The following is a 13,114-nucleotide window of genomic DNA, read 5'->3' as shown; positions in this document are numbered from 1 at the left end:
GATACAATGTATTCGATTAACACTTCAGCTGTCTGCAATCGTAAGGCCCTACGTTTGCATCTGTTGACGTCACGTCATTTTCCTTTTCACACCTGTCATCATCTTTGCAATTTCACTTGTGCAACTGCAAACGTATGGACTGACGTTTGCATGCTTTGACTGAACATTCCACACCTCACCTGGGCCTTGTTATAAATATCTGATCACTCCAATGTCTTCTCACCCAATTTCAAATCCATTTCGATCTCAAACATTTCAGCCTCGACTTGTACAAAGCACCATGTCTGCAACTAAGCCCGCCTCAGCACCGCTTTTAACGCCCTACCAAATGGGTCCTTTCAATTTGGTTCACAGGTCTTTCTCTTCTCCAATTCAAAATTGAATTTTTTTACTTCTGATGCACCTTTTTTTCTCCCTAACAAAACCCCCTTTTATGTTATTTTGCAGAGTGGTTTTGGCTCCTCTAACGAGGCAGAGATCGTACAAAAACATTCCTCAGCCGCATGCAATCCTGTGCTACTCTCAGAGAACAACACGCGGTGGCTTATTGATCGCTGAGGCGACTGGTGTCTCTGATACTGCTCAAGGGTGCGTCAGGGCTCCACTCACTTTCGTTTTCACTTTTCCCCTAAATATTCCAAACATTCGAATGTTTATCCATAGGATTTCTGTTCAAATTGTAGGTATGTAGATACGCCTGGAATATGGACAAAGGAGCAGGTTGAAGCGTGGAAGCCCATTGTGAAGGCTGTGCATGACAAAGGGGGCGTTTTCTTCTGTCAGATTTGGCACTGCGGAAGAGTCTCTCATGTGGGTCAGTATTTCTACTCTTTCCCCTGTTTTTTTTTTTCCAATTTGGTTGGCTCTCCTCCACAACAAATAGTGTGTTGTGTATTTACTGGGCGCATTGGAATGCAGATTATCAGCCTAATGGCCAATCTCCAGTTTCCTCCACAAGCAAACCAATCTCTGGAAAGATCTCTCTTCCGAATCGAAAGGATGTGTCAGATTTCTCTCCTCCCCGGCCTCTGAAAACAGAGGAAATTCCCAATATAGTTGCTGATTTTCGAAATGCTGCCAGGAATGCAATAGATGCAGGTATGTTTTTGTATTCTGATCTATCTTGGTTTGAAGAAGAGAATGTTCCTTTTGTTGACATAATCAATCCTTTTATGAACAGGGTTTGACGGTGTTGAGATCCATGGGGCACATGGGTACCTTGTGGACCAGTTCATGAAAGACAGCGTGAATGATCGAACAGATGGCTATGGCGGAACATTGGAGAATCGTTGCAGATTTGCACTTGAAGTTGTGGAAGCAGTGGTGGATGAAATCGGAGCAGAGCATGTGGGAATTCGGCTTTCTCCATTTTCAGCTTATTCAGAAGCGTATGACTCAAATCCAGAGGCACTAGGACTTTACATGGCGGAGGCTCTGAATAAATATAAGATATTGTACGCTCATTTCGTTGAGCCCCGGATTGTTAATTCGGAGACGACGATAGCGAGTGAAAAGAGTCTGATTCCCATAAGAAAAGCATTCAAGGGGACATTTTTGGCTGCAGGGGGTTATGATCGGGATGATGGGAACGAAGCTATTTCCAGTGGCAAGGCAGATTTGGTTGCTTATGGCCGACTGTTCTTGGCAAATCCGGATTTGTCAAAAAGATTTGAGGTGAATGCGCCCCTCAATAAATACAACAGAGAAACATTCTATACTGCCGATCCTGTTGTTGGATACACAGATTATCCATTCCTCGAATCTTGAGTGCTTTTTATATGTCCAATGTAGTCATACCTTCTCCAGATGTTTGCAAGCCGAAGTTCTCATTAAGTTTTCAAACAATTTATCTTGTGTTACAGATCAATCGATTTTCAATACCATGAAATATGATAAGTCAGTATTGGCAAACTTTTTTAAAGAGGAAGATTCATATGCGTTGACCATTTTTGTCTTCTAAATTTAAATTAGGGTTCATTGAAATATCCGATAAAACACAGATGGTATATTTGAACTTTAAATATTGAATATAAAATTTATTATTAATTGTGATTTAAGGATGTATTTAAAGTACAAAAAAACATGTCGTATTAGCTGTTTTACACTTTTGAACTGTATAGACGCGCTAAAAAAATTCTAAGAAAGTATGAATCGATAGGCTAAATTTTTAGACAAGATATTTGTTTTATTTTATTTTAAGAGGGGTAAACGCTTTGACCTGGAGCTATGAACCAGTGAGGCCACAAACGGGGGACCTCATCCCCATGAGATTTGAACCTTGATGGTAAGGATAACAATGCAACAACTTAACCATCACAAGATATTTGTTATTGTTATAGGCAACTTACTATTTTATGTGATTTTCATAATATGTATAATATATATGTATGATAAATATATAATATATAATATTAATATGTTTCTATTTTGTATTTGATGATTGTATATTTATATTAATTTAGAAACTTGTTATCATATAATATAATAAATTTAAAAACTTGTTTTTAGTAATTTTTAGTGTTAGATTTTTTTTTAAAAACTTTTATATATAATTATATTATTTAAAAATCTCTTAAAGTAAGTATATGAACTTAGAAACTTGCTTCTTTTATTTGAGATTTTTGTATAGATTACTAATTTATAATTATAAGTCATTCATAGAGAATTTTACATATATGACTAATTTATATAATAATTTTCTAAAATATAAAATATTTAAACTCAAAATGATCTATTAAATTATTTTAAAACAAAAAAATCGACACTCAACTCTTTTTTTAAAACGTAAAATGAAAGGTATGACAAAAGTTTAGCCATTATGAAAAAATCATATGACACGCAGGGGCGGCCGTCAAATTCCAAGCCTACGTAGGAGTGCCAAATTCACCAAGGCAGATGTAATCTAATAGGGAGAGGTTCAAAGTCAATAATTGCCATTAAAAGTGTATATTGCAACAAATGTTACATAACAACTTGTATTTGTGTAAGTATAGTAGTTTAATTAGATATAAAATAGATATAAAAATCTAATAGTTGGGTTAAATTAATATTTTAATATTTATTTAATATTTTCATTTTTATAATGAAAATTTTATTAAAAAATTCTAAAAATATTTTAAAATTTATCATTTTTAAAAAGGACATATATATGTAAATATTTCAAAAATAATTAATATAAAAATAATTATAATTCGATATACTTTCTAATTTATCATATTGTTATTATTGTACTTGGTGTATAAGTCTTTTATTTAAATTGAAAGATTACTAAATATGTTTTATATATTTCATATTTTTATATATAGTTGTTTAGAAAATATTATCTTATAATTCCTAGAAGTTAGCTCCTATAAGACCCCAAATATATGAGCCAATGAAATTAAAGTAAAATAATTTTAATAATTTTAAAACTTAAAAATCTCACATATAAACAATATAAAAATAAAAATAAAAATACTTACATATAATTGCTTATTATAGAAAAAGATTAATGACTAATTAACACAAGTGATTACAATATTATTGGTCTACAAAAAGAAATGGAGAGTCTATGGTGGAGTCTCAATTGTAATCACACTACATAGGTGGGGACAAGTTAAAATAGGAAAATACGTCGCACCCATAGATATGCATTATGGGAGAAACATTTATGTTTTTTTCCATTATGAAAGAATGATAAAGTATAAAAGTCTAAAAACATCTATATTTACCTGAAATATAAAAGTGTTCCATTTCGCATGAGTTAAAAAAAAATATTTAATGTTCAGAGGAGGGGACTATTTTCTACCAATGAGAATGTCATAAGAATAGATGAGAAGTAATAATGTGGAACCAATCAAATTGAGTGGTGTGCTTATAGTTAAGGGGAGTGAATTTAATTCACATTGTCATATTGAAAAATTATCTAAAGTAACGTTCAATAATATTATAAATGTTTAAAGTGATTAATAATAGAGCTCATGAAGGAATTGGAAGGGTGGAATAGAAAGAGATGAATTTCTTTTTATTGAATTGGAGATTTAAAATATGAGTTATGCAAATTCATCCAAGCTTACTAGAAAACTGAAAAATATTGGACTTCTTAGTGTAATGGGCAAATGGGATACATCATAATATAATGGAGTGCACCCTACTTACACACATAAGTATTGAAGGAATACCAAGATTCCTCCGTAAGGGAGATCTAATTAGTAATTGAAAGGAACTACCAATGCATGATCTTCTCAATATGGAAGTCTCTTGGGTTTTGTTCCTCCTTTCCTTAAGAGAAGGAATCATAATGTAATGAAAGTAGTTTGACTAATTTAAAATACAAGTAATGTAAAAACACATATGATAGCTAAGCACATAAAAGGATCAGATTTGAAACATCAAAGTATGTTCTATGAGATGACAAATAAATAATTAAACTCACCTTGAGGGTCAATTCAAATCTAAAAATGGATTGTTAAAATTGAGATCTTATTCTAAAAATCTGGAAGCCTCTAGAAAAGGTTGACTTGGAGATTCTAGGTTGACCTAGGTTGAGATCACAATTGAGCTCAACTTGATTTGCACCAAAAACTTGAAATGTGAATGTCTGACAGAAGTCTAAAACCTTAGTTCCAAAATTTGAACTCATTGTTTTAAAAACCTATAGATCTTCTCCCACAGACATGGAAAATAGATTTTTTTGTGGGGGTGGGGGAGGGTCTTGTCTTGATCAAGCCCTAATTTAGGAATTAACTATGAAATGAGAAGGTATGTGAAAGTAATACAAATGTGAATATTCACCTTACCTAAAAAATCTTGAAGGATGGATTCGAATATATTATCCATAGATGTTTGAATGCTTATATGTTGATGAATGATGAAGAATAATAATGTAGGACATCTCCACTATTGGTGTAAATACGTATTCATTATTTACACTTTACTTAGGTTAATGCATTATTTAATTATTTATTAGTTAGTCACCTAGGAGTTTGTGTACTTTTATGAGTTGTCATGTTGACAATACAGAAGTAAGCAACTCTAATTCAACACATGGTGTCTACAACACTAGAGTTTTCATAATTAATTGAGTTGTCATGTAGACAACACAATTATTTGCACTCTTATTCAAGCACATGGTGTCTACAACATAATTTTGCGTAGTACACCTTTGTATGCTTATCCTCTCATCATCGCACTTACTCCTGTGCTTAATGGAGGATAATCCACTCCTGGTGGACATGTGCTTGGTTGTAAGACTTATCAATGTGCTAACTCCTAGACATTCTAGAAGCATTCTATAGGCCTTTATATTCAGGTACTCCTAGTGTACTTGTACATGACAAAACATTGAATGACAATGAATCAATTTTGGATATTGTTATTTTGATCATACCTTGTTGATCTACTGTTGTGCTTGTGCTTGAGTTCGTTGATCTTGGGTGATTTTTCTCTAAGGCAAATTCTTACATGGTATCAAAGCTGAGGAAATTTCTCTTCATATAGCCGTTCGAGACCTTTCTTGCTTCACCTCTTTGAGGACACCTCGACCCATATCTAGAGTAATGTAGTCATCGGGAGCATCTAAAGCCAAAATGGACCTTGCCATTGCATCTGGAATGTCGATTTAGTGAAAATTGACTATAAATTCGCCTATCCTAGGCCATAGTCGAATTTGAGGAAATTTTTTTTGCAAACCAACACCCAAAGGCCCGATTTGTAAATATTCTATGATCATTATTTAGATCTACAATTTATTTTAATTCAGATTGGTATTTTAGTTTTTCTCTGCAAATTTGGCCAGTAGGGCCTGCAGAGAAATTTTGCAAGAACCGAGAAATGAAACCCAAGCCCCCACAAGGAATATTCCTTTGTTAGTCAGCATTTACATCTAGCGAGCACAAAATTTTTGGCTGAAAACACATTAATCTGGCACTTAATCTAGCATCGACCTTTACCACATCAAGCGGGCACACAACTACCTCTGGCAAACTTCTTTACATCAACTGCCATGGTGCTTTGGTTTTATATATCCCAGCAACCACATACGCGGTGTGTGTGGCACAAATCTAATACCTATTCTAGATTTCAAAACTCTTTGCGGCCCCATTTTGGCATTAGATATTTGCTTCTCTAGCTATGACACTAACACTGTCAGCATTTCTGGCCACCTACTTTCGTTTGGAAAATTTGGTGCCTAGCTACATTCAAATTTCATGACCCCGTAAAGTCACTCCTGGGCCCTGTAAAGCACCTCTCTAGTGCATGAAAAGTTACTATCCGCCCTGAACAGTTTTTGGCACTTGAAAAAATTTTTTGGCCTCGTGGTGAGTACCGCGCCAGCCATCAAACCTATTGCTGGCACATTCTGATTTTGACCTTTGTTGGAGTCTATGGTGGCTAGAACCCCTCCTCTAGTGTTGTTGCTTCAAACACCCTGCTACATCATCTCCAATGCTAACAGCACCATGTAGACCCTGTTAAGATGACCATCTTAGCCATTAAAAGGGTAGGCACGTCAGCCGACACCGTATTGTCCATGTAAATAAATTTGCAAGTATCAAATCATAGAACCATGGATGGAAGTATGCTTTTGAATGTTTGAATTCACTTGCAAGGTTGATGACTGTGTATCTCCTTCCTTGATGGCCAACTCCACTATTTCCTACGAAGAAACAAGCTAGATCATAAGAAGGAAATGCATGAAAAATAACATGAAAAGAGGGCCTTCAATGAATCCTTGTCTTCTATATTAGAACTCCTTGAATTCACCTTGAAAGCTTGCTTACAAATGATGACTTGCATGCTTGAAAGTGTGAATAAAAGATGGCTTGCACATGGAATGGATCACCTTAGATTATAATGGATAGCTTATGTAAATAGTGGATGAACAAATGAATTGAGTAAGCCTCCCTTTATAATGATTCCAAGATCAAAATCCAAAGGGCCAACTATACTAGGTGGGAAACAAAATTGAAAACCCCAAAATGGGCTCAAGTCGACCTTGACCTTGACCCAATAGATTTCCTACATCATTATGGCTTCTAAGATCTTGGGGATATAGAAAATATATTTATAAATAGATATAAGCTTGAGAAAATGAAGAAAATCAAGCATAAATGCATCTATATTCTAGGAGATCGCCAAAAGGTGGGGATAGAAGGTCTTACAAAGAAAGTGTACACTTTAGGACTATACATTTAGCCCCCACTTTAGCGAGAGTATGATCCAAACTCAAATTCAAGGTAAAGTGGATCAAATAAATAAGATGATCTTATCAAAACTAAAGAAGCAAGGAAACAAGGTATGTGCAGGATCATGGTGTGCCAAAAAGTGGCGATGTGGAAAAATTAGAGTTTGAAGACGTATAAAAGCGATTCAAAATTTGCTCTAACTTTTTTTCACCTATCCAAGTACCAAACCTAGAAAGTAAGGCCCAAGCCTTATCGGTTATCCGATACTAGCTCGACAAAAAAATTGGAGGGAAAAACGAATTTGTGAGTTATATAACTAATTTGAGTTATGAAATATGTATAGTTATAATATATAATCTATAAATATAATATATATTATTATTATTATCATCTATAAATTATAATCTATAATTTAAATTATTATTATTATGACCTATGTTATTAATATATAATAATACATTAGGTTATTATTATTATAATTTATAAATATAATATATATATACGATTATTATACTATATTATTATTATTATTACTATATTATTATATTTTTACTATATTGTTTCTATTCGAATCGTTTATATGGGTCGAAAGGAGTCAAAGGATGACCTATGACCCCTTTTGACACAGTCCATGATGACATATGTCCATAGGGGTCCTAGGACCCCTAGGGACATATTAGAATCATTTATATGGGTCGAAGGGGGTCACATGACAACCTATGACCCCTTTCGACACATTCCATGATGACATATGTCTCTAGGGGTCCTAGGACCCCTAGGGACATATTATAATCATTTATATGGGTCAAAGGGTGTCATAGGATGTCTTATGACCCCTTTTGACACATTCTATGATGACATATGTCCCTAAGGGTCCTAGGACCCCTAAGGACATATTCGAATCGTTTATATGGGTCGAATCCTATGACCCCTTACGACACATTTCACGATGGTGTATGTCTCTAGGGGTCCTAGGACTCGTAGGGACATATTAGAATCATTTATATGGGTTGAAAAGGGTCATAGGTCATTTGATAAATTCCATGATGACATATGTCCCTAGAGTCCTAGGACCCCTAGGGATATATAAGAATAGTTTATATGGGTTGAGAGGGGTCATAGGTTTCGACACATTCCATGACGACATATGTCCCTAGGGGTCCTAGGACCCCTAAGGACATATTAGAATCGTTTATATGGGTCAAAGGGGGTCATAGGAGGACCTATAACCGCTTTCGACACATTCCATGACGACATATGTCCCTAGGGGTCCTAAGACTCCTAGGGACATGTTAGAATTGTTTATATGGGTCGAAGGGGGTCATAGGTCCTCTAGACACATTCCATGATGACATATGTCCCCAAGGGTCCTACGACACCTAGGGACATATCAAAATCATTTATATGGGTCGAAGGGGGTCATAGGATGACCTATGACCCCTTTAACCACATTCCATGACAACATATGTCCATACGGGTCCTAAGACCCCTACGAGCATATTAGAATCATTTATTTGGGTTGAAGTGGGTCACAGGATTATCTTTGACCCCTTTCGACACATTCCATGACGACATATATCCCTAAGGATCCTTTGATCCCTAGGGACTTATTAGAATCATTTATATGGGTCGAAGAGTTCGACACATTCCATGACGACATATGTCAGTGGGATCCTAGGACCCCTAAGGACATATTAGAATCATTTATATGGGTCGAAGGGGTTCAGAGGATGACCAATGACCCCTTTCAACACATTCCATGATGACATATGTCCCTAGCGATCCTACGATCCCTAGGGACATATTAGAATCATTTACATGTGTCGAAGGGGGTCAGAAGATGACCTATGACCCTTTCGACACATTCCATGATGACAAGTCCCTAGGGGTCCTAAGACGCCTAGGGACATATTAGTATCATTTATATGGGTCGAAGGGGGTCACAGGATGACCTTTGACCCCTTTCAACACATCCCATGATGACATATGTCCTTAGGGGTCCTAGGATGCCTAGGGACATATTAGTGTCATTAATATGGTTGGAAGGGGGTCACAGGATGACCTATGACCCCTTTCGACACATTCCATGATGACATATGTCCCTAGGGGTCCTAGGACCCCTAGGGAAATATTAGAGTTATTTATATGGGTCGAATGGGGTCACAGGATGACCTATGACCCCTTTCGACACATTCCATGATGGCATATGTCCCTAGGGGTCTTAGGACCCCTAGGGATATATAAGAGTCATTTATATGGGTCGAAGGAGATCACAGGATGACATCAGACCCCTTTTGATGCATTCCATGACAACATATGTCACTAGGGGTCCTAGGACCCCTAGGGACATATTAGAGTCATTTATATGCGTCGAAGAGTGTCACAGGATGACCTCTGACCCCTTTCAATGCATTCTATGACCACATATGTCCCTAGGTGTCATAGGACCCGTAGGGACATATTAGAGTCGATTATATAGGTTGAAGGAGGTCATAGGATGACCTCTGATGCCTTTCGACACATTCCATGATGACATCTGTCCCTAGGGGTCCTAGGATACCTAGAGACATATTAGAGTTATTTATATGGGTTGAAGGGGGTCACAGAATGACTTATGACCCCTTTCAATGCATTCCATGATGACATATGTCCCTAGGACACCTAGGAACATATTAGAGTCATTTATATGGCTCGAAGGGGGTCACAGGATGACCTATGACCCCTTTCGATGCATTCCATGATGACATATGTCCCTAGGGGTCCTAGGAACTCTAGGGACATATTAGAGTCATTTATATGGGTTGAAGGGGGTCACAGGATGACCTATCATCTCTTTTGACGCATTCCATGACGACCCCCTAGGGACATATTAGAGTTGTTTATATGGCTCGCAGGGGGTCACAAGTTGACTTATGACTCCTTTCGATGCATTCCATTATGACATATGTCGCTAGGCATCCTAGGACCCATAGGGACATATTAGAATCATTTATATGGGTTGAAGGGGGTCACAAGATGACCTCTGACCCCTTTCAACGCACTCCATGACGACATATGTCCATATTAGAGTTGTTTATATGGGTCAAAGGGGGTCACGGGATGACCTATGACCCCTTTCAACACATTCCATGATGACATATGTCCCTAGGAGTCCTAAGACCCCTAGGGACATATTAGAGTCGTTTATATGGGTCGAAGGGGGTCACAGGATGACTTATGACCCCTTTCGATGCATTCCATGATGACATATGTCCTTAGGGGTCCTACGAACACTAGGGACATATTAGAGTCATTTATATGGGTTCAAGGGGGTTATAGGATGACCTCTGACCCCTTTCGAGACATTCCATGATGACATATGTCCCTAAGGGTCCTAGGACCCCTAGGGACATATTAGAGTCATTTATATGGGATCAAGGCAATCAGAAGATGACCTATGATCCCTTTCGATGCATTCCATGATGACATATGTCCCTAGGAGTCTTAGGACCCCTAGGGACATAATAGAGTCATTTATATGGGTCGAAGGGAGTAACAGTTGTAGCATGACCTATGACCCCTTTCGATGCATTCCATGATGACATATGTCCATAGGTATCCTAGGACCCCTAGGGACATATTAGAGTCGTTTATATAGGTCAAAGGGGGTCACAGGATGAACTTTGATCCCATTTGATGCATTCCATGATGACATATGTCCCTTGAGGTCGTAGGACCTGTAGGGACATATTAGAGTTGTTTATATGGGTCGATTGATGCATTCCATGACGACATATGTCCCTAGGGGTCCTAGGACCCTTAGGGACATATTAGATTCGTTTATATGGGTCGAAAAGGGGTCACGGGATGACCTATGATACTTTCGATGTATTCCATGACGACATATATCCCTAGGGTTCCCAGGACCCGTAGGGACATATTAGTGTCATTTATATGGGTCGAAGGGGGCACAGGATGACCTATGACCCCTTTCGATGCATTCCATGACAACATATGTCCCTAGGGGTCCAAGGACTAGTAAGGACATATTAAAGTCATCTATATGGGTCGAAGGGGGTCACAAGAAGACCTATGAACCCTTTCGATGCATTCCATGATGACATATGTCCCTACAGATTTTATTAACCGTAGGGACATATTAGAGTCATCTATATGGGTTGAAGGGGGTCACAAGATGACCTATGACCCCTTTCGACGCATTCCATGACCACATATGTCCCTAAGGGTCCTATGACCTGTAGGGACATATTAGAGTCATCTCTATGGGTCGAAGGAGGTCACAGGATTACCTATGACCCCTTTCAACGAATTCCATGATGACATATGTCCCTAAGGGTCCTAAGACTCGTAGGGACATATTAGAGTCATCTATATGGGTAAAAGGGGGTAACAGGATGACCTATGACTCCTTTTGACACATTCCATGATGACATATGTCCCTAGGGGTCCTAGGACCCATAGGGACATCTTAGAGTCATCTATATGGGTCGAAAGGGGTCATAGGATGACCTACGACCCTTTTCAAAGCATTCAATGATGACATATGTCCCTAGGGTAACTAGGACCCCTAGCTACATATTAGAGTTGTCTATATGGGTCGAAGGGGGTCACAAGATGACCTATGAGCCCTTTCGACACATTTTATGACAAAATATGTCCCTAGGGGTCCTAGGACCCCAAGGGACATATTAAAGTCGTATATATGGGTCAAGGGGGGTCACATAATAACCTATGAGCCCTTTCGACACATTCCATGACGACATATGTCCCGAGGGATCCTAGGACCCCTTGGGACATATTAGAATCATCTATATGGGGCGAAGGGTGTCACAGGATGACCTATGAGCCCTTTTGATGCATTTTATGACGACATATGTCTTGAGGGGTCCTAGGACCCCTAGGGACATATTAGAGTCGTCTATATGGGTCGAAGGGGGTCATAGGATGACCTATGAGCCCTTTCGATGCATTCCATGATGACATGTCCCTCGAGGTCCTAGGACCCCCAAGGACATATTAGAGTCCTTTATATGGGTTGAAGGCGGTCACAAGATGACCTATGACCCCTTTTGTCGCATTACATGATGACAAATGTATCTAGGAGTTTGAGGATTGCTAGGGACATATTAGAGTCATTTATATGGGTCAAAGGGGGTCACAAGATGACCTATGACCCCTTTCAATGCATTCCTTGACGACATATGTCCCTAAGGGTCCTAGGACCCCTAGGGACATATTAGAGTCGTTTATATGAGTCGAAGGGGGTCACATGATGACCTCTGACCCCTATCGATGCATTCCATGACAACATATGTCCCTAGGTGTCCAAGGACCCCTAGGGACATATTAGAGTCATTTATATGGGTCGAAGGGGGTCACTGGATGACCTCTGACCCCTATCGACGCATTCCATGACGACATATGTTCTTAGGGGTCCTAGAACCCCTAAGGACATATTAGAGTTGTTTGTATGGGTCGAAGGGGGTCACAGGATGACCTCTGACCCCTATTGACGCATTGCATGATGACATATGTCCCTAGGGGTCCTAGGACCCCTAGGGACATATTAGAATGTTTTGTATGGGTCGAAGGGGGTCACAGGATGACTTCTAACCTCTATCGACGCATTCCATGATGACATATGTCCCTAGGGGTCATAGGACCGCTAGGGACATATTAGAGTTGTTTGTTTGGGTCGAAGGGGGTCGTAGGATGACCTCTGACTGCTATTGACAATGATGACATATATTCGTAGGGGTCCTAGGACCACTAGGGACATATTGGAGTCATTTGAATGGGTCGAAGGGGGTGATAGGATGACCTCTGACCCCTATCGATGCATTTGATGATGACATATGTCCCTAGGGGTCCTAAGACCCCTAGGGACATATTAGAGTCATTTGTATGTGTCGAAGGGGGTCACAAGATGACCTTTGACCCCTATCGAC

The 13,114-nt window shown here is 38.6% G+C and overlaps 1 protein-coding gene across 1 annotated transcript; it reads left to right on the top strand.

The window, feature by feature from the left end:
- The first annotated feature begins 221 nt into the window (after positions 1-221).
- On the top strand, positions 222-1,921 carry LOC149568985 (putative 12-oxophytodienoate reductase 11). Its single transcript, XM_089821803.1, has 5 exons — positions 222-354; positions 448-588; positions 684-814; positions 919-1,098; positions 1,181-1,921. The coding sequence occupies exons 1-5, from the start codon at positions 281-283 to the stop codon at positions 1,765-1,767; spliced, it is 1,113 nt and encodes a 370-aa protein (XP_089677929.1). The 5' UTR covers positions 222-280; the 3' UTR covers positions 1,768-1,921.
- The last annotated feature ends 11,193 nt before the right edge of the window (positions 1,922-13,114 follow it).

The sequence above is a fragment of the Cupressus sempervirens genome, chromosome 3 (assembly GCF_028749045.1).
Source record: "Cupressus sempervirens isolate cs-2001-9-10 chromosome 3, ASM2874904v1, whole genome shotgun sequence".
Classification (NCBI taxonomy): domain Eukaryota; kingdom Viridiplantae; phylum Streptophyta; class Pinopsida; order Cupressales; family Cupressaceae; genus Cupressus; species Cupressus sempervirens.
Note: the sequence above shows the minus strand (reverse complement) of the source record. Positions and strands in the feature narration are given on the sequence as shown.